Here is a 23,511-nt window from a genome sequence, read left to right on the forward strand (position 1 = left end):
ATTTCATTTTAATCCTTTCTACAGTTTATATGTATATTTAAAACAGTTAACTTGTAGCTTCAGACTGGAATTTGTGTAACCATATAGTCAAAACTTGTAGTTCTTAGGATTTTTCTGCTTTGTAAAAGGTTATGTTGCAAATGAAACATACCATTGAATATTAATTTCTATCCTTTGTTTTTACATTAGACTCAGGTGGGTGAGTTCCTGGGAGATAATGATAAATTCAATAAAGAAGTCATGTATGCATATGTAGACCAACATGACTTTTCAGGAAAAGACTTTGTTTCAGCTCTTCGTCTGTTTCTGGAAGGATTCCGGCTTCCAGGAGAAGCTCAGAAAATTGATCGATTAATGGAAAAATTTGCTGCAAGATACCTGGAATGCAACCAAGGGTTAGTAAGACTCGAGTACTTTTTGATTGTCAATTATGTCCCTGATAGTGAGAATTGTACTATATGACAGAATGTTAATCCTGAGGAGAACATTAAAAATGGTGTTTTTGAGATGACATTTATATGAAACAATGCTTACGATGCCATACATTTATTTTTTTTTTTCAGACAAACCCTTTTTGCTAGTGCAGACACTGCATATGTTTTGGCCTACTCAATTATCATGTTGACCACAGACCTTCACAGTCCACAGGTATGTTTTCTTCTACATTTTCATTAAGTAATTAAAACTAAATATAGTCTTTTGAGTATGTTAAGTACTAGCTAAAATTTAAATTTATGGGGCTAAACCAATTGCCAGAATTAAAATTGTATCCATTTGGTTTTAATTCTAATAAGACTTACAAGTATTTTTAAAATATCTGTCAGTCTCATGATTGACAGTTGTACAAAGCTTAAAACAAATTTTAACCTAAAAAGATGTTTTAGTTCTTCTGAATATTCTTTACATGGAAAATACTATGTATAATCTGTCTTTTTAAAAAGACATTTAAAATTTGAACAGCAGTGAGATTAGTATTAGAGATTATATCGTTAGCATAGATTAGAATTACACCATCCCTCACAGTTACTGATGGTCAACCTTTTGTGTGGACTCATGCACATCCCAGGTAGTGTTGTACATCTCACATTTCTTTTGTCTCTCATTATATGTCTTTTTTTTTTTTTTTTTTTTTAAGATTTATTTATTTTATGCATGAGTACACTACCATAGCTCTCTTCAGATACACCAGAAGAGGGCACCAGACCCCATTACAGATGATTGTGAGCCACCATGTGGTTGCTGGGAATTGAACTCAGGACCTCTGGAAGAGCAGTCAGTGCTGTTAACTGCTGTGCCATCTCTCTAGCCCCAGTATGTGTTTCTTAGAGACACTCTAAGCATAAACTACCATCCCAACTGAACCCTGAACAAGCGTTTCAACTACAGATGTGCAAGGACTACCAACCAGTGCAGGCTTAACACTTATGGTTCCTTAGTATTATTAAAGAACTGTCACTTCATTCCTAATGCCTACTTTAAAATGTTGCATTTGAAGTTTGGGGTTCTTTTTCCTTGACTTCTAAAAGCACATTTTGGTATTATTCAGTAAAGTTGTCTCTATAAGTTATTTATAAGAATTTCTTGGCTATTAACTGGGTGTGATGGTGCACATCTTCTATCCCAGCATTCAGGAGGCAGAGGCGGAGGCAGGTTAATCTCATGAGTTCAAAGCCAACCTGTTCTGGATAACCCAGGCAGGGCTACAAAGTGAGACCTAGTCAAGGAAAAAAAAACAAGATTTCTTAGATATTTATCAGTCTTGAATGTATGTTAAATTATGTGTTAAACAGTATTAATGAGACAGTTAATTCATTTGCAATTTGCTGTGGATTAGACTTTGCTAAGAATTATTTTTATGTGTTTTGAAATATTTAAAGTGAGATTGATATGGAAAGTGTACAGCATAATGTGGAAGCATTTTATATGAAGTTATACCTACGTTAAATTCCATAGTTGAATGACTGTAATTGGTTTAGTGTAGGATTTTAAGAAGGCTTTAATAATTTATATTTGCTTTAGGTAGTTTCTTAGTATCACAGCCAGAACAGCTCACCTTCAGGTTTTGGTTATCTGTCCTAATTTCCACCCCACACCTATGTATTTAGCTATCTTCAGAGTTTATGAAGCACCCCACACCTATGCATTTAGCTATCTTTTCTTCAGAGTTTATGCTTGGTTTCTCATCTGATTTTTTTTTTTTAAGTCTCAACCAAACAATAATAACCTGAAGTTAGAAATACTGGTTATTACAAGATTTTTTCCTTTTAAATTAAAAACATTTGGCTTCTTTGGTTTTAGAAACAAGCAACATCATATAAAAGCTATAGCATGTCCTTTTGTATGTATCTATAAATGTATTAAAATGTATATTTTTAAATTTTTATCATTTTTTTCATTAGTCCTCAAAAATTAAAAATTTAATTTCTGAACAGAGTCTGGAGACATAATGACTCAGAGGTTAAGAGGGCATACTGCTCTTATAGAGGACCTGAGCTGATTCTAAGAACCTCTGTCAGGCAGCACACAACTGCCTGTAACTCCAGGTCCAGGGGTTCAGTGCCCTCTTCTGGCCTCTTTGGGCACCTGCACTCTTATGCACATACCCATACTCAGGGTACAGGCATACACACATAATTAAAAAAATGATAAAATAAATCTCTAAAAGGTTCTGAATGTATACATTTAAAGTACATCATCTTAAAAACAGTGTCTTGTCTTCAGGACAAAAGCTCTTGTCCATGAAATGTATTTGTGGGCCTGGTCTAATGGTGTCAATTACTTACTCTCAGATGGCTCCATAGCAGACTAGATACCGTGTTGATGCTCAGCCTGTATCTGTAGTTTTGTAAGTTCTATGAAGTCATGTATCATATCAGAAGTTAAACTCATAGTCTTGTCCCAAGTGATATGTAATTAAGAAATATATAGATTCTAAACAAATGACATTATTTTTGAAGGATATAGAAGAATTTAAAAGACCTCATTAAAAACCAGTTTCTTGTTATTAATGGTTTACAAAGTTCAAATATACATGATCTTTACCACATTCTTTTTGGTGCTAATTTACCTCAATATTTATGGTTAAGTTCCCTTCCATATATAGTAGATCAGTGATTTTCTTTTAAATCTGAGTTTATTTACATGTTTGTATAGTTACAACCAGCCTTTACTTGGTTAATACCCCAGACTAGGAACAGCTTAATTTAAACATATGGGAATAAGATTCAAGAGTAGTGTGTTTTATACAAGATTTCAAGAGAAGAAAAGTAGAATTATTTTACATTGCTTCCAGAATCCCACCATGGTAGTATTATGCAGTATGTTTTGAATGGCTAAAATCAATGTTTAGTCCTAAGCGAGCCCTTACCCAGATGCAGACATTTAATAGTTACTTCATTTTTTTCATTTTTAGACTTTAGAATATACATAAAGTCTCTTAAAAAGATATTCTAATTCTTAAAAATGAGTGAAATCTTTATGTTAATTTTTAGGAGTGATAATGGTTTTTCATATCTAGGTTAAAAACAAAATGACGAAAGAACAGTACATTAAAATGAATCGTGGTATCAATGACAGTAAAGATCTCCCTGAAGAGTATCTGTCAGCCATTTATAATGAAATAGCTGGGAAAAAAATATCAATGAAAGAAACAAAAGAACTAACAATCCCTACAAAGTCAACTAAGCAGAGTAAGTACCAGATTAATCAAGTCTGATTGTTCAGGGGGAGACATGGTTGTGTGGTTTTCTTCTGGTTTTGTGGGTGTTTGTTTAAGACTGGGTCCCCTGTTTTTCTCAAGCTAACCTAGAACCTTTCTGCCTCACATTTTAAAAACCAGGGAGGTATATGCTTAAGAGTTTTTTATTTTGTTTGCTTGCTTTTTGCTTAATTTAAAATAAAAAATAATCCATATAGAACTGTTAAAATGGTGATTGATTAAAAACTAAGTAATTTACATGTGTTAGGAGTGTTTAAATATTAACTTGTTCTTTTAGCAGTTCATTTCATCAGGGATTTGGAAATTAAATTGGTTAGAGGGCACTGAAGAAATGGCTCAGAAGTTAAAAGCATTAAACATTAATTAAACCTTTACACTGAAGCAACTGTTATCTGATTTGATTTCATTTTGCCTAGATTATAGCATCCCCATATCATACTTTTTTTGTCTTCATTTGGTATATGATGGCTGAAGTCAGTGAGAAGTCAGATATGGGAGAATTTGCTGGAAATGATAAAATGACTGGGAATGTCAGGACCGGTTCTGACATGTCAGGACCAGTTTTGCTAACTTGGTACAAATGCCACTGTCTTTACCTCTGTTCTCTTCTCCTGTCTCACATTTGGTTAGCTTCCTTGACAATTTCATTTTGAGTGTTGTATTCTCTGACATTTTTTAAGGTTTTACTTACTCCTGACTAGTAGAATATTCCGCCCTCCACCCCAGGTACAGTTCATTCTTTTAAAGTGAAAATTCAAAGGGAGGTGTATTTCAGTGGTATAGCACTTAGATAGCATGTGCAGGGCCCTTAAGCACAACCGCCAATCAGTCAATAAATAAGTATAATGAGTAATTCTGTTGGCATTTAGTTTATTTACAGTGCTATGCAACCATCACCTCTGGCTAAGATTAAAACATGTGGTTTACTCCAAAATAAAACCCTGCACTATTAAGTAGTAGTAACTACTACCCATTTCCCTTTGCCTTTGCCCTGGTAAACACCAGTCTGTTTTGTTTCTTTGGGTTTAGCTGTTTTGTATGTTTCACATACTTGGACTCAATATGTGATCGTTTCTATTTGGCATCTTAGGACTATTTTTAATTAGTATTTACTTTTAAAGTGTCATCTTAAAGAGCTTTCTATTTTTAAATGGTAATATTTGTTATTTCAGATGTAGCCAGTGAAAAACAAAGACGACTTCTGTATAACTTAGAAATGGAACAGATGGCCAAGACAGCTAAAGCACTCATGGAAGCTGTGAGCCATGTTCAGGCACCTTTTACAAGTGCCACACACTTGGAGCACGTGAGGCCTATGTTTAAGGTTAGAATTATAGTAACTTTGCTACAGTACATATTTTTACATAATTTTGCTTAGCATATTTTGAAGTATAATAATAGAGCTTATTTGATGTACAAGATATTCCCTAGTAAACTAATACAAATTATTTATGTGTTAAAGAAGGTGAAAGACAACAATATACAGTGTAAGTAATTGGCGGAAGTGTAATTTCAGGAATTAGAAATACGAAGATTTGGAGAATTAATCCCTTGGCTTGTTTTTTCAGTTATAAACGATTTATTCCTAAATATTCATTCATTCTAATTTCAAAGTGATCCTGAGATTCACACTTTCATCGGAACTTCTAGCTCAGGAGTTCTGACGTTTCTGAGTAAAACTAGAGCCATAAGTGTACATTAAGAAATAAGTGGGAATACCTGCTCTGGAATGTGGTTGATAGACCACTGTCACTTCATTGAATAAAACTGATTTCTCCCTCTCCCAAAAGTTATCATTTGTGAGTAGTTTCATGGCCACTACTCTTCCACTGTGCCACAATTTTGTGTAGGTTTTTTGTGTGCTGACACTGTATCTGTAACTTCATATGTGCACCTACACAATTGTGTCTAGAAAACACTCTTTTCTTGTCATCCACCACTTCTGGAGAAGGGAGTTGTCATATAGGTATTCCATTTAAAGCAGAGCATTTCAAAGTCTCTTCAATGCTGCGTGTTGTCTGGTGGTATCTCAGTAGACTGCAAGAAGCAGCCTTTCTGGTGAAGGTTGAATAATGCACTTATATATTGATATAGAAATAAGTCACCAGGAGTCACTTTGTTGCTATGTTCATTTATTAGAATAATGGTAGAAGGTTTCCACCTAAGGCCCATGAACTATCTGGTCTCTGGTACTTGGCTTTATTGACAGTATCAGTTATGCAATCTATCTCATGGAGTTGGCCTTACATCCCTTTATAAAAAGTGATTGATTACTCCTGTAACATCCATGCCACTATTGCACTAGTGAGCATAACTTGCCAGGCAGATCATTATTATAGCTGGGCAAGATGATTGCTTTTCTCTTCTGGTAGTATATGTAGCAACTTAATAGCTCTATAAACTCTAGGCCATAGAGTTGAAACTTCCAGTTGAGCACTAGCTAGATTGCTCATTTTCTATGGCATAAGTATGTGGTGTCTTTAGTAATAGAGTTTTAACTGTCTATTGCTATGAGGAAAAACCATGACCAAGGCAAACCCTTAGAAAGGAAAACATTTAGTTGGGGCTGGCTTACAGTTTCAGAGGTTTGATCCATTATCATCATGGCAGTGTGCAGGCAGACACACTCAGCCAGGAAGAGAGTCTCTTCCCGACTAGGCAGAGCTTGAGCATAGGAGACCTCAAAGCCTGCCTACACAGTGACAAACATCTTCCAACAAGGCCACACCTCCTCATAGTGTAACTTCCCATGAACCAAGCATATTCAAACCACTACAGTAACCAATAGTTACCAGTAGTTTTGTCCATACCCTGTAATATTGGGGGGAGGGGGGGGTATAGGGATCCTATGGGATCACATTAGCCAACAACTAAAAAGATGAAATTCGTTCCTGATACTGGGTGTTTTACTTCATAGCATATGATGTCTAATTGGGGTATTGCTTCTTCCATTGTTATGGAAACTATATTTAAATTTCTTTTACATGTGTATATATATTTAAGAAACTTCTATAGTAGTAGGTTTCCATTTAGCTTTTCAAAGAGCCTTTAGTGCTAGTTATTTTCCCTCCATACTTCCTCCTCCACCCTACTCTCCCCCCACCAACCCCCATTGAATTCTCAATCCTCATTTTCTCTGTAGAACACTATGTTCCCTGCTCCTTGGAAGATCCCTCCCCACTGGTCCTTACTAGCTACCTAACATCTGTGGGTTGTTTTTCTAAATGAAGCACACATATCTAAAATATAAAGCTAACATCTCATCTAAAACAAAACATGCAGACATTTTTCTCTCTCTAGGTCTAGGTTACATCCCTCAGAATGATACTTTCTAATCCTGTTGTCCTTACAAGTTCATGATTTCACATTTCTTAACAGCTAAATTCTGCTGTGGAAATGTACCACATTTTCTTTAACTGCTTCCAATTTCTAGCTATTATGAATAGAGAAGTAATGGAAATGGATGACCAGTGTCTTTGTGGTAAGATGGGGAGCATCCTTTGTGTGTATCCCCAAATGTGGTTGAGCTATATTGAGCTGGGTATTGAGCTATATTGATTGCCAGCTTCCTAAGGAACTACCACAAAGATTTTCATAGTGGCTACACAAGTTTACATTCCTACCAGCCATGGATGAGCATTCCTTTTACCCTACATCCTCACCAGCATGAGCTATCATTTTTATTGATCTTGGCTAATCTTCTGACTAGAGTAATACAGAAGTTTTAATTTATGCTTGCCTTCTGGCTAGTGCTGAACAGTTCTTTAAAGATTTCTTAGCCATTTGTGTTTTGTTTTTTAAGAATTTTGTTTAGTTTTTTTTACCCCATATTTCAATTGGATTTTTTTTTTTTTTGGATATTTTTTTTGGATATTAATTGGATATTTTTTATTAGTTCTTCATATATTCTACACACTAACCCTCTGTCAGATAGTTGGTAAAGATACTTTTTTCTTTCTCTTTACTCAAATAATGGTGTCTTTTGCTCCACATTCCTCCAAACCCCCCTTTATTTTATGTGGTCCTGGATATTAACTGTTGATCTTATGTGTCTACTATCAGGGTACTCTTCAGAAAGTGTTTTCCTCTGCCAATGAGTTCAAGCATATTTCCTATGTTTCTTTGTCCAAATCAAAGTGTCAGGTTTTATGTTGAGTTCCTTGATTGCACATCTTTTTAAATTTATTTTTATTTTTATTCTTTTTTCCCAATCTGCTTTTATACCATTTTAATTACATGCAGGTATTAAGGTTATTTCTAGGTTGAGGGACTAGCAATACAATAGATGCAGATAGTCAAAGAACAAGCAAGACAATAAATACAAATAGTCAAAGAACAAGCAAGGCAATCAACAAAGTTCTGTGATCACTCTCCTGATCACTATTTCTAAGGGCTTACCAGGATGACCAAAATATCTGAGCCTAATTCCCTGTCTTGGCCCAAAGTCATTTCCATGTCTGAAGCATATTTCCTTGTTCTAGCCTAAAATTTAGATTCCTGTCTGAAATTACTTCTTTGTTCTAGTCTAATATTTAGATTCCTACATAAAATTACTTCTTTGTTCTAGCCTAATGTCAGATTCCCGCCTGAAGCCTTGTCCTTGGCCAATGTCAGATTCCTTCCAAACAGCTCATTTCCTTGTCCTTAGCCCATGTCAGATTCCTGACATGAAACAACATAAACAAGACTGAGTATGTCTTAGGTCATTCTAACAAGAATGCCTTCCTTACCCGTCATGGAATTTGCACTATCAAAAGCAATGCATTTATGTCTTAGGTTGGTAAGGCTCTGTACAGAATCTTACCCGTCCTTGGCTTGCCAGGCTGTTAATTTAATAACTCTGTCTGGGGGTCCATTTTCAGGTTCAAGCCATGTACTTTGGCTGCCAACATGTTGGTGTTGTTAAAGACAAGCTTTAACACAGTTGGCAGGAATAAAAGTATTCCCAGGACAAAAAGGGCTAGCATGATCAAGTTATATATGCCATTCTTGAAGCTTGACCAAAATGGAAATACTGACCTCAGGCCATGGGTAATTTTATCAGCAGTATATACCATATCAACACTCAGCAGAGCAGCATTCTTTAAATTCATAAGCTCACTATGCAAAGTTAAAACATCCAGAGAGGTGTCAGAATTATGCCAAATACACTGCAAGTGTCTTTAAACTTTTTTCTAATTGTAAAGACTACCACTGTAAATTTTAGAACTAACATGAATCCAATGGTATTTGGCATGACACTCGAGATAGCTCCTTACTCTTAAACTCTGAACCTCCTTCTAATAATTTGAATAGGATAAAGAGTATCAATCCATTGTTCCAAATGCTTATCTAAATCCTCTTGTATATTTAACACATTAGTAACATTTTTTTGCTAAATGATTAACAAAAGTAGCTGTCTTAACTTCTTGTGTCAAAACAATTGCAGAAGCAGTGGTACCCAAGATGGCTCCTTACTCTGAACCTCTTTCCAATAATTTGAATAGGACAAACAGCATCAATCCATTTTTCCAAATGCCTAAATCCTCTTGTATACTCAACACATTAGTAACTTTTTTTTTTTGCTAAATGATAACAAAAGTAGCTGTCTTAATTTCTTGTGTCAAAGCAATTGCAGAAGCAGTGGTGTTAGCAAGTAATGTAATTAAAGCTGTTGTACCAGCCATAATCAAGCCCACTACTCCCTTGCTTCTGCTTAAAGCCTGACTCACTTCTTCCAGTACTTGCAAGCTTTTTTCAGAATACCAAGGTCCTGTAATACACAGGGCAATAAAACAAAACCTAATTGATAGGCCCCCATAACAGACATACCAGGTTTCAACACACTAACACAATTATAAAGTGTATAATCAATGCAGCTTACATTAAATACTGTAGAAGAAACAAAAGTAATTTTAACTTGACAATTAAAAGAGCCTAACACATGCACTTACACTTGTTTGAAATCCAGATTCTGCCCCAACTTTATCTCTTGCTAGCATAACATCATAGAGAACTGCAGCTAACTTCCAAATATGTCTCTGAAAATGTCCAGACTTCCAGATGAAGACTGTTATTTCCAATATTGAACTGATTTCTAGACCAGTCCATGATTGGGTCCAAATAACTGGTCACATTTAAGAAAAATAGAAGAGTATAACTTCTCTTTTTGATTCTCTGTCCCACAAGATCTAAAAACTTGAGCCAAGGCAGCTGGTCCCATCTGGGATATAGGACAGCCAAGGTGGATCGGGAACATATGTCCAATACAGCTCCTCAGTCACCCTTGTCAGGGCACTCAGCAAGCTCACAGGTCAGCATCATTCTTTGTCCTGGCATCAGCATGTTTCACCAATCACTCTGGCAGCCACCATGCTCCTTCAGCATCCTTCAGAAAAAACACAAAGTGCTCTTTTCACTTGCTCTTTTCCCTATACCTGGTAGGGTCCTTTCTTTTCACCTAGGCATAAGTATGCCTAGTTGTAGGATGCCATAGACACTCAACAGAAAGTTCCTTGGCACCATATTTTTTAAAATTTTAAAATAAAAAGAACATGATTTAAATAAATTTGTGGTGAGTAGGAATATGCTTCCTCCTTTTTTATTTTATAAAGACATTGTTTTAAAGTTCCATGGGCCTGTTCCATAATGCCTTGTCCTTGAGGATTATAAGGAATCCCTGTAATATGAGTAATAAATGCTTGACTGCAATAGCTAGTTCCATTACCTGTGGTTTTTTTAAAAATTTTTTAATTGGATATTTTATTTATTTACATTTCAAATGTTATCCTCTTTCCCAATACACCGCCCCCCCGCCCCCCAGAAACCTCCTATCCCATCAACCCTCCTTCTTCTATGAGGGTGTGCCCCCACCAACCCACTTCCATCTCTCCACCCTCAAATTACCCCACACTGGGGCATCCAGCCTTCGTGAGACCAAGGGCCTCCTCTCTCACCAATTTGGACAAGGCCATCTTTCTCTACATATACAGCTGGAGCCATGTGTGTTCCCGGGCTGGCTGTTTATACCCTGGGAGCTCTTCTGGTTGGTTGGTATTGTTGCTCTGCCCTTGAGGCCAAAAACCTGTTCAGCTCCTTCAGTCATCTCCCTAACTCCTCCATTGGGAACCCCATGATCAGTTCAATGAGTAGCTGTGAGCATCTGCCTCTGTATATGTCAGACTCTGGCAGAGCCTCTCAGGAGACAGCTATATCAGGCTCCTTTCACCGTGCACTTCCTGGAATCCACTACAGTGTCTACGTTTGGTGCCTGCACATGGGATGGATACCTAGGTGGGGCAGTCTCTGGACAGCCCCTCCTTCAGTCTCTGTTCCACACTGTCTCCATTTTGCTCCCATAAGTATTTTGTTACTCCTAAGAAGGACTAAATCATCCACACTTTGATCTTCCTTCTTCATGGGCTTCATGTGGTCTGTGGGTTGTATCTTGGGTTTTTTGAGCTTTTGGGCTAATATTCACTTATCAGTCGTATGGTCTTTGATGAAAAGTCTTGTGTAATTCTTCTAGGTCTGCCTTTATATGTTACTTGACCTTTTTTCCTTACTGTTTTTAATATTCTTTGTTTTGTGCATTTGTTGTTTTGATTATTATGTGATGGGAGGAATTTCTTTTCAAGTCTATTTGGAGTTCTATAGGCTTCTTTTGTATATTCATGGCATCTCTTTCTTTAGATTAGGAAAGTTTTCGTCTATAATTTTGTTGAAGATATTTACTGGCCCTTTAAGTTGGGAATCTTCACTCATCTCTACCTATTATCTTTATGTTTGGTCTTCTCATTGTATCCTAGATTTCCTGGATGTTTTATGTTAAGAACTTTTTGCATTTTGCATTTTCTTTGACAGTTGTATCAGTGTTTTCCATGGTATCTTCTGAACATGAGATTCTCTCTTCTATCTCTTGTATTCTGTTGGTGATGCTTGCATCTATGACTCCTGATCTCTTTCCTAGGTTTTCTATCTCTGGAGGTAGTCTCCCTTTGTGATTTCTTTATTGTTTCTACTTCTATTTTTTTAGATCCTGGATGGTCTTGTTCAGTTCCTTCATTTTTTTGGTTGTGTTTTCTTGTAATTCTTTAAGGAATTTTTGTGTTTTCTCTTTAAGGGCTTCTACCTGTTTACCTGTGTTCTCCTATATTTCTTTAAGGGAGTTATTATGTTATGTTTTTAAAGTCCTCTATCATCATCATGAGAAGTGATTTTTAAATCTGAATCTTGCTTTTCCGGTGTGATGGGATATCCAGGACTTGTTATGGTGGGAGAACTGGATTCTGTTGATGCCAAGTAACCTTGGTTTCTGTTGCTAATATTGTTGTGCTTGCCTTTCACCATCTGGTTATCTCTAGTGATATCTCCACTCACTGTCACTGACTGGAGCCTGTCTGTCCTGTTATCTTGGTTGTGTCAGAACTCCTCAGAGCCCAGCTGTCTCTGTGATCTTGAGATCCTGTGTGTAAGAGCTCCTGGGAGTCAGGCTGCCCCTGGGATCCTGACATCCTATGATCCTGGGCATGTTAGAGCTTCTGGGAATCCAGCTTTCTCTGGGTGTTGTGGGATTAATTACAGGGCAACTGCTCTGAGTTCAGCAGATCCTCTAGGATGGGTCAAGTATATGGTGTCTTCTAGGGACCAGACCAGCTTGGAGTCTGCTGCTCTGAGGGCAGTGGATCCTCCAGGATGGGTCAGAATATGGTGTCTTCTTGGGTGCAGACCAGCTAGGAGTCTGCCCCAGCAGAAAGGACCAGGTGGAAGGGGCAAAAGGGGAGAGGTATTCAGGAGGGCAGGGTTTTCATGGGTGATGGGTCCTGAATGAGCAGAGCTGCAGCTCTGGAGCTTCGGGTTGTGAGGGAGGGTTCTTACCCTCTTCTCTGAGTGCAGTTGATTCTCTAGGATTGGTCAGGATATGGTGTCTTCACAGGTGCAGACCAGCTAGGTGTCTGCCCCAGCAGAAAGAACCAGGTAGAAGGGTGACTGCACATCTTTTAATCCAAGTATTATTTTATGAGGGAAGAGACCATGTTCACATTCCTAATTGTAAAAATATATTTTATTCTCCTAATGTAATTGTCATCTCCAAGGGCTTATTGCCTGTGTGCTTAACCTAGGCCTAGCCCTGGAAGCTTTTAGCCTCCATACAATCTAAGAATGTTTTCAGTCTCTGAAATTTACTGCTTAATAAACTCACCCTTTTTAGCTCTTTCTGAACTCTAACTGGCTGGTCAACTCAGCTATTCTGGCTCAAAACTCCTGTTTAAGCTAACTTCATTCACCTAGCTTCTCCTGAGTTGTTCAGCTAGGCCTCTTACTAACTTTGGCACTCTGTTCTAATCTTCTGGCTCTTTCTCATTCTCTGGCTTGTTCTGTTTTCACCTGTGTGTTAGCTTGTTCTCTTTCTGCAACCTGTCTCTGTACAACTGTCCCAGTTAAAACTGCCTCCTTCTCTTTTTCTTTCTCTGGTTTCTTTTTTTTCCCCGAGACAGGGTTTCTCTGTGTAGTCCTGGCTATCCTGGAACTCACTCTGTAGACCATGCTGGCCTGGAACTCAGAAATCCGCCTGCCTCTGCCTCCCAAGTGCTGGGATTAAAGGCGTGCGTCACCACCACCCGGCCTTTCTCTGGTTTCTTAAGTTACCCCTTTTCTCTCAGGTCTCATGAGATTTGAGCAGATCCTATTCTGTCAAATCTTTCTCTGACTAATCATTTTTTTTGCAACTCAATTAGATATCCCTTTCAAACAGGGTGCTTTCTTCTACAAACTAACTTTACCTTTGTTGTTTGGTTTAAAAGTGTGTACTAAAGGCATGTCTGTATTCCAGCCAGAGGGGTTAAAGGTATGTGTTAAGGCTGAGTCACACAACTAGACACCACTTTTTTCAGTAAATAACACACTCTCAGGGCTCACAGTGTGATCAAATATCGTGCAACACCTAATATCTAGTATAGTTCCTGGTTTGTAATTGCTCAATAAATAGGTATTGGTTGGAGGAAAGGACTACATGATTTCTAATTTTCTAGAATGTGACTTAGGATATTGAGGAATATAAACATATTCATGAGAACATTTTTATATATTGCTAAATATTATTTTAGAAAGATTTATACAATTATGTGCAGACAGTAGTTTCAGTAGCTGCTTAATATTATTTAGGGATAATTTGATAAATCATTATCTTACATTAACCATAATGCTAATTAAGAGAAATGTTTTTCCCATTGACTTAAGAATCATTTGTATTTTCTTCTTAAGCTATAACAGAGGTTTTCAACTTGAAGTGCTTTCTGTGTTACAGAATGTGTAACTTATTACTTTCCTGGGATACTTTGTAATCAATAAATATCCTTGTTGTTTGCACATCATGACTGAAGCAGTATCTTCAAATGTTGTAGATGCAGAGTGAGGCCTAGGAAGAACCTAGGTACTGTAGCTTAGGTGCTGTGTATGGATTTTAAACTTTCTGAACCATACAGGAAAAGCTTAAAGAAACTGTTTTCCTCAGAAATGATATAAGTTTCATGACCCTACTAAAAAAATCTCATTATTTCTATAATGCACTGGTAAAAGAACATTTTTTATCGTTTTAATTTTATGTACATATTGCTCTGCTGCTCAGTGAACTACTAAAAGCAACATAATTTAATATCAGGCACTTGAGTTATGTGGATTTCTGTTGTTTGTTGACCATGGTAAGCAAGTGCTCTACCATTTAACTACCTTACCAAGTCCTTTGCTCTTGAGACTTGAGACTGTGTCACAAGTATCTCAAATTGGACTTGAGCTCACAGTCGTGACTCCACCTCTGAATCATATCACCTTGGATCATAGATATGGCCCAGGGCCTGCTGAGTATAAAATAAGTACTCTCTTCCAAAATGTGTAATAAATAGTTTATTGATTATTTTAAAATACTGTCCAACTAGGAATCAAAGATTGCTTTATTAATGTAACTAAATAGTACAATAAAAGATAGGCTGAGTGATGTTTGGAGAGTGGTCTTTGAAAAATGTAGGGTAACTTATTGCAAGTAGGAAAATAATTCAGGGATTCTAATTAACTAAAGAATCTGGATTATTGTAAAAGTCAGTGCTTGTAAAGAGAAATTAATTTTAAGTCAGTGATAAGACCTCATATATGAATGTTGACTATTTCTGTGTTTTCTTTGTTGTGAATAGTTTATAGATACTGTTATTACGATACACCTAAGGTCATTACTGAGTTTATTATTGTTTCCATTTATTTAAGCCCAAGGAACATAATTTTCTTCTTTAAGAAAACTTTCTCACTTACTATGCCAAGATGTTCGGTTATCACTTTATATACATATTATTTTAAATTTTCAATTCTAGTTGGCTTGGACACCTTTCCTGGCTGCATTTAGTGTGGGTCTACAAGACTGTGATGATACTGAGGTAGCCTCTCTTTGCCTAGAAGGGATAAGATGTGCCATCAGAATTGCCTGCATTTTCAGCATTCAGGTAACAAAGAGTTTTACCTTTATAGCCAGTTCTGAAAATATATGCCATCAATACAGTTCAACTCATAGCATTTTTCTCTGACTTTCTTAAAAACCAACTTCAAATTTGTGATGCATTTAAATAGTTTTTAAGAGACTATGATAGAGCAGTTCTGTATGATGTTTCTAAACATTGTAAGTATTTATTTTAGATGCCTCTTAAACCTCAGAACTAGTTATCTTTAAAAGAACCAAGTACCTAACATATTCTCCATAGACTAGAAAGGAAGACAGGCCTTTCTAGGAGTTTATGAAGTTTAAGGATGACTTTTTAGCTAGACTCTTAGTTTTCTTAATTCATTTCATATTTCATTGTGACTGTTATAACTTAGTAAATTATAAAATATAGCCTAATTGTAGAGGAAATAATGAACAAATTTATAAATCAGGGTTTTGCTAATATAATTCAAACAGAATTTTCAATAAATTTATTTTCACTGTATAAATTCACTTGTTGACAACTGAAAATCTCATTTTGAATTCTCAGTTCAGATTGTGTCTAGGTTTAAGACATTTATAAGCTTTCTGCCTTATTTGAATATTATAATTATTTTAGTTTTGTGTATACTCTATGACATGTTTGCTAAAATGTACTAAGCACAGAGACATAGGTAGATAGTTGGTTTAACATAAATTAGAGGCCAGTCAGTATGCTGTGTTTTTTTTCAACCATTCAATGAATGTAAATACAATTCATTTATTCTCTCTCCCTCCCTCCCCCTCTCTTGTAGCTGGAAAGAGATGCATATGTCCAAGCACTAGCCAGATTTACCTTACTTACAGTGAGTTCTGGTATTACTGAAATGAAACAGAAGAATATCGACACAATAAAAACACTCATCACAGTGGCTCACACTGATGGAAATTATTTAGGAAATTCGTGGCATGAGGTAGAAACACTGTTAACTTCGCAATTCAGTTTTTAAAATTAGTTGATGCTAAATGTTCTACCATTATAAGCTTTAATTGTGGAAAATAATTTATTTTAAATAAACAGCTTTCGTAATGATTTATAATATAATGTTTTTAAATCCTAACTGCATATATTTTAAGATACATACATTTAAAACCTCACATTTTTCTTTCTGTGCTGTAGATCCTGAAGTGCATCAGTCAGTTAGAGCTGGCACAACTTATAGGAACTGGAGTGAAGCCTCGGTACATTTCTGGGACCGTGAGAGGCAGAGAAGGGTCTCTCACTGGGACAAAAGATCAGGCTCCAGATGAATTTGTTGGTCTGGGGCTAGGTGAGAGGTTTTAAATTCCTTTTAGAAAATGTCAAAACTTTTTTTTTAATCATCATGTTATGTTATTTTTATTATAACAATGAAATATAATTAGAGAAATTGCACTTTGCCTATTGTTACAGAGAAAAACAAGATAACTAGAAACTTAGTCATTTTTGCTTGGTCTGGTTTACGGTATTAAATGCCACTTCTGACTACATAAAGGATACACTTCAACTCACTTGCTTCCAAGCCTGGGCAAGTGATGTGTAGACTGGTGTAAGTTAAGAGATAATTGCAGTAACTAAAGAAATCATTCATACTCATACATTCTAAAGCCATTGTGTAGGCCCATCCACACTGTCTGTCAGGATGGAATCTTTTACACAAGCTTTCAGAAAAGCTGAGAATGTACAATAATAGTACAAATGAAAATATTAGCAAAAGTAAATGCCAAAAAAAAAAAGAGATAATAATTTTCAGTCATAACTAGAAAGAGTTCAAACAGGGTGGAGAGATGGCTCAGTGGTTGAGAGCACTGGCTGCTCTTCCAGAGGACCTGAGTTCAACTCCCAGCAACCACATGGTGGCTCACAACCATCTGTAATGGGATCTGATGACCTCTTTTGTTGTGTCTGAAAACAGCTACAGTGTACTTATATGAATAAAATAAATAAATCTTTAAAATATATATATATATATGTTCAACCAAGGAAGATGCTTAGACTTTTAGACTTTGACTTCTGTACTTCTGGGTTTGAGTTCTTCTACATTTCTTTCATGCTGATATGCCAGGTACTTCAGTTCCAGATTTGGTTTCCATCATTGCAAACTAAAGACATCATCCATCGGCAGGATTATTAGGACTAAATAAGAATGCATGTGTGAAGCATGGACTTAGCATACATAATACCTATTGCATACGAGATGAGGGGGTATCATCTGACCATCTTTCCCACCCACATCCAGCTCTTCAGAAGCATGCATGACTTGAGGAGCAGTAAGGAGTGTGCCAGAGATCCAGCAGTATTTCCTGTCTTTATCCTTTAGTAATTTCTGTTATTTTTAGCAGTTCTTAAGAAACCTAAAATGGTTTCAGATCTAAATAGGGAAAGATAAAAGACTAGGACCATGTGTTGATTTCAGTAATTTACCAATTTGAGTAAAATTAGTTCCTGGTGGTAGCTCAACTAGAGTAATCTTAACAGTACAGTCTGGCAGAGTGTCTCAGTGATATCATTGCAGAGTGTGGAGTATGAATTCTTACTGTTGTGTTCAAGTGTATTAGGCTTTGTGGTCCAGCAGTAGAGTTTAGAACTGTCTCAGGAGTGGCATGGGAAACCCAGAAGTCTGCCTCTAAACATTAGAGCAGTAATTACTATGTAAGATAGCAGAAGATATGTCAAAAGCTGTTACAGACAGGTGAATTGCATCAACAAGTGAATAACTGAAAAGGCAGAGAGAATGTGGGAGGCTGAAAGGATAGGGCTTAGTTGCCGGAGTCAGCTGTGGCAAGTAGAGCTGCTGCATTTGATTACAGTAGAAATTAACCACCAGTAAGAACTTGAAGATAAGCATGTTAGTCTACAGAAACAGTGATACTTGCTAACACTTAGTACATTTTAAAGTGAATGCATGTTAATTTATGTATTGTATTGTATTGTAGTGCTACTTAGATTTCATTAATGAAAAGTGACTTAACCTTTCCCTTCATAAAAAGAATTTACATGAAGATACATCAGATCACAAAAAAATAAAATCTTGTTGCTAGACAACTGTAGAGGCCAATAACTCCTCTTCTTATCCTTTAACTAATAACTTTCTCTTAATCTGTATTGATATATTCTCTCTCTTACTATGTAGTCAAGGTGTATTGCCTCCACCTTCCGAGATTACAGGAGTGAGCCATTATGTCTTATTTTTGTGTAAACTTTGTCCTATGTCAGAGTTTTGTTTTTGTTTTAATTTCCTCTATTCTCCATTCATTTCTGCTTGTCAGAGGATCACTTCTGACTCTGCTTGTGAGAAAACTACTACTGACTTGGGCTTTTTTGAGCAGAGGCATCCCTTTGAGCTGCCTTACTGCTTTCTACCCAGCCTATGTAACAGGTGCTCACCTCTGTCTCCAGTGCTCATGTAGACAGAAGGTACTTTGCTGAGCAGAATGCTTTCTTTAGTATTTAATCTGGAAAGGGCTGTGTACTTACACAGCTGAGCCACTTTAAACTACTATTTTTCTATATTAACTAGCATCTATTCACCAAACATTCTATGAAACCATATTGACAGTATTGAATATAGACACGAGTCACTGTTCTAGAGGTCCTGAGACCTGGGAGGATGGAGCTGATAGACAAGGTGGACTAAAGTCTCATGGAATAGCCAACTTTATTCAGAGCACCAGACAGTTTATGCCAAGCAGTTAAGATAGGTCGCATATGTTCAAGCTGTACACAATCACAAGGACAAACCACATGTAGCAAAAAAGTGTTTTTTTCATAAAACATAAAATGGATAATATAAAACATTTAATTGAATAACAACAGAAAGCAATAATGATCAATCTGAAGTAAAGTCACGCCTACCCATACACCTGGGAAGAACACAAGAACACGTTCCAAGAACAATTTCATGTTTTAAATAAATTGAGGTCACAAGACTCTTGTCTTGTTTTCTTCAAGCATTATCAAAAGCACTTAGGATTCTCATACCACTTCATTCCTAGACTCTGTTCTGACAGTCAAGCTTGGATGTCCTTGAGATTTGATTCCAAAGCCCACGGAGATGCCTAAATCCTGGATAGTCAGGTTTCTTACATAAAGAATATAGTATATTCCTATAGCCAACACATACTCTGCTGTGCACATTAAATCATTTCTAGATGGCTTATAACATTAAATAGAAAGCAAATGCTATGCAAATAGTTACACATGAATAGAAATAAACGTAAGTGCAGTACAGGTACAATTTTTCTCCCAAATATTTTTCTCATTTTTATTTTTTATCATTTATTTTTATTTTATGAGCATTGATGTTTTGCCTGTATATATGTCTATATGAGGGTGTTGGATCCCTTGTGACTGGAGTTACAGACAGTTGTAAGCTGCCATGTGGATATTTGGAATTGAACCCAGGTCCTCTGGAAGAGCAGCCAGTGTTCTTAAGTGCTAAGCTATCTCTCCAGTCCTCTCATTTTTATTTTTATATATTTACTTGGTTGTTTTTTTCTAGACAGGGTTTTTCTGTGTAGACCTGGCTGTTCTGAAACTTGCTCAGTGGGCCAGGTTAGCCTCAAACTGAGAGATTCAACTTGCCTCTGCCTCTCAAATGCTGGGATTAAAGGCATGTGCTAACACAACCTGACTTCATTTTTATTTTTTTAAATTAAAACAGAACTACATCATTTTCCCTTTTTCTTTCCTCTCTTAAAACCCTCTACATAAAGACCCCCAAGTATTTTTTTATAGATATGAAACTAACAAGTAGAGGGCAAACTGTACATGAAAGAAGTTTGTCAATTTATGTTTTAGAAACAGAAACTTTAAATTCATTAAAAACATCAAGCCAAGGGCAGGATAGCAAGATGACTTAGCCTTGCTTGCTGCCTGCCCTGTCTCGTGATCCCAGGTGGGTCTTATCTCCAGCACTGCAACAACAACAAACAGCCCACCCCAGACATAAGCCTGTGTAGCTGACCAAGCCCATGTACATGCACATCATAGTCTTCACTCAGCATTTGGGAGATGGAGGCCAGCCTGGGCTACAGAGTGAAACTGTCTCAAAATACATAATTTTGAAATTTGAATAGGCCTTCTGTGCATATTATTTGAAAATTCAGTGGCTTTGCCACACAAGTCTTCTAAGAATACATTCAACATTTATATCCTTCTTAGCCTAAATGTGAGTAATTTGATAAAATGGAAATTGTCCGTTACTACTATATTATCACATAACTCTGTGAAAGATGTTACATGTTTGTTAAATAGCTTGAGTTTCTAGACATTTTATACATTCTTTGGTTTCTTTAATTATTTTAAAATTTTATTTATTTTTATTTCACATGCATTGGTATTTTACCTGCTTGTATATATATGTGAGAGTGTCAGATCTTCTAGAACCAGAGTTACAGACAGCTATGAGCTTCCAAGTGGGTGCTAGGAATTGAACCCAGGTCCTCTGGAAGAAGAGCCCATGCACACAAACCACCAACCCATCTCTCCAGCCCCTCCTTTAACTATTTTTATAAATCAAATTAAATATAAAAAGTTTAATACCTCTCTAGAATTTATATTTCAATTGATGCACAACTCAAGTTATGTGATGACTGTCACTCCATCCTCTGATACTGCTTTCTTCATTCAGTGCCTGCTTCCTGTATAAGTTAGATGCTCCTTGGAACTGTTCCCCTACCACCTCGGTCACTCTAGTCATTTACTTCATGCTTTCTTCCTTGTTTCTTGTGTTAAAGAGGCTGTCAGGTTATCTCTCATCTCTCTTCCTATTTCAGTACACTACCTTCTTACTTCCTGGGGAACATGTGGAGCATGAGTCTTTAAAGGGACAAGTGATTCTGTTTCCTTTTTTTTTTTTTTTTCTTTTCTTTTTTTCTTTTTTTTTTATTAGATATTTTATTTACACTTCAGATGCCATCCCCTTTCCCCATTCCCCCCCCCCTTAGAAAACCCCTACCCCATACCTTCTTTTCCTTTTTGCATTTATACATTTTTTTTAAATAATGTTAATCATAAGCGTTATAAGTTTGGAATTGTTCAATCAGAGGTGTAACCCACAGACCGACCTAGATATAACAACTATCTTTGACTGGTGGAGATACATGAATATCTGCCTTCCTGTCTCCCCCCTCTTTCTCTCTTTCATCACCTAGCTTCTCCTCTCCTTCTTCTCCTCCTCTTCTTACTCCTTTTCTTCCTCTCAGTACTCCTCCTACCTTAGCTCCTCCTACATATCACCCTTCCTGTTAAAATAAAACTTTTCTCTCAAAATACAATTAGAGCATAATTATGCCAATTTGTACCAGTGAGGTACAAGATAGTCCTAATACCCAGTCCATCATTTTGTTGACTAACCAGCACCTCTGTCGTCTATCCTAACTAAAACATTTAGTTCTGAACCCGGATTTAGGATGAATGTCAGCTGCCGACCATCCACTCAAATCTTTTCTCTCAAGGTAAATAGCTATAAGTTTTCAACCCTGTCAGAAATCCAGAATGACTGAGTTAACTATAATTGTGGGAAGCACAAAGCATAGCTTCTAAAACTTAGCCAATTTATAGAGACCTCTGAACACCTGAAAAGCCCCTATACTACCGAACGTTGGAGCATCAAATCTTCAGCCTTCTGGCCCAGAATCATCTGACAGACCTTGGTGATGCAGGATTATTAAGGACTGATTACTCTGTCTAGGCAGATATAATCAGTCGACTATTCTGCATGTGTGTCCTTTTCTGGACAGTAATTTGTCTGTAGATGGAGAGAGACAATTCTTGCCTAGTGGCTGTTACCACACAACTGGAGTAACTCCAAGGATGCTCAATTTCTTCTTAGAATCCACGACAGGAAGCTGTCAGGAGCAGACAGGTCTCTAATCAATATGAACATTAATATATAAATATTTGTAGCATCAGTTCTATGGACTTCTGATGTTTTGAAAACCAACTATCCATGTAAGGTAACCTGGACTGTTTTCTGTTAACTCCTCTCAGCTATTTCTAAGTAAAATATGGAAAGCACCCTAACAATAAACTCAAAAATATGAATTTGCTATAGTCCCTTAACTCATAGGTTAACCGTCCCAAATCAGTTAAAAAAGTTAAAAAAGGGCTGGGTCTCTAGGCCCTGTATTCCTAAAGGTGTTATACAGGCACAATGCCCATGAGCGTATCAATATTCATCTCACTTTTATATTAATAAGGAGCTCGTACCAATGAAAACCTTAAATTTGAGATCAAAGTAAATTTTGTACCATTTAAGAATTTATAACTTCATCTTGATAATAATTATACAAATTTCTACCAGTAGGTTATGGCTATGCAGTAAGTCCTAGCTAATCCCCCCTGTTCCAACAAAACCACTACTTGTCCCTAGAAAGACAGACCATTATTAACCACATTAGTCCCCAAGCTCAGGGAATAGGGGCGCTGACTCTTCTTTAACTTCTTCAAGCTGATTAAGGGCGTTGAGATTTTACACGGGGGGGGGGGGGAGAGTAAGTTGATAAGCCTCTGATGCTGTGTCTTCACTGAATCCAGATGGAATTCCAGGACATCAGAGGTTTGGGCAGGTCTGCTCAGTATGCTTGATGAGTAGATACACCAAGGCTGTGTATTCTAGGACACTGCCTGAGTTCGAGTGCCTGGGATCCCTGCTTCCTCTGGGTTCTTGGATGTTGGGGGCAGAGCTGCCACCCAAGATCTGCTCAGTGCTCTGGCCCAGACCGGAAGGTGATTCTGTTTCCTAAATGGCTGAATTGCTGGGTTGCTGGAACATCCTTGCAATCCTAGCACTTGGGAAACCACAGTGTGCTTACACAGTGAGACTCTTCTCAAGAAAAAAGAAAAGAAAAGAAAAGAAAGTAGTTGATTAAATGTGACATTCATTCTAAAGATGAAGCTCACTTGGTGGAGTGCTTGCCTGCATTTATAAGGCCCTGGGTTTGACCCGAGCACCGAAACAAAAAGGTGTCATAACTCCATTTCTAGTTTCTTTAGAGTTTGTTTGGAGGTTTTAGTAGGGAGCACAGATATTCATATATTTTTCATCAAAAAGCTGTCTTTCTCTATGGGGGGAAAGTCATCCTCCTGACCTGAGCACATGGCTACTGGGAGTGTATACTTGGAACTGTGAGGAGAGAAGGGAATACCCAGTGAGCCAGCCATATCAGCCTCATAACCAACCCTGGTTATGAGTGGGTTGCAGATGCCACTGCCAGTCACCTCATATTCTCTTGTGTCATTATAGCTCCATCTCCTGCTCTTCTCCCCATTCCTATGCCTTGTGCTCAGTTTCATTTTTCATTATGACCACTCAGAGTAGGTTAAAAT

At 37.0% G+C, this 23,511-nt stretch overlaps 1 protein-coding gene across 1 annotated transcript in view; it reads left to right on the forward strand.

Annotated features, from left to right (window-relative positions):
* Nucleotides 1-23,511, forward strand: part of Arfgef1 (ARF guanine nucleotide exchange factor 1) — a 113,876-nt gene that overhangs the window by 59,016 nt on the left and 31,349 nt on the right. The window contains exons 16-22 of the mRNA XM_076924372.1: nucleotides 190-395; nucleotides 564-648; nucleotides 3,518-3,689; nucleotides 4,891-5,042; nucleotides 15,058-15,186; nucleotides 15,956-16,114; nucleotides 16,321-16,471. Coding sequence (XP_076780487.1) covers nucleotides 190-395; nucleotides 564-648; nucleotides 3,518-3,689; nucleotides 4,891-5,042; nucleotides 15,058-15,186; nucleotides 15,956-16,114; nucleotides 16,321-16,471 — 1,054 coding nt within the window. The remainder of the gene's footprint in view (nucleotides 1-189; nucleotides 396-563; nucleotides 649-3,517; nucleotides 3,690-4,890; nucleotides 5,043-15,057; nucleotides 15,187-15,955; nucleotides 16,115-16,320; nucleotides 16,472-23,511) is intronic.

This window comes from Arvicanthis niloticus, chromosome 25 (genome assembly GCF_011762505.2).
Source record: "Arvicanthis niloticus isolate mArvNil1 chromosome 25, mArvNil1.pat.X, whole genome shotgun sequence".
Classification (NCBI taxonomy): Eukaryota; Metazoa; Chordata; class Mammalia; order Rodentia; family Muridae; genus Arvicanthis; species Arvicanthis niloticus.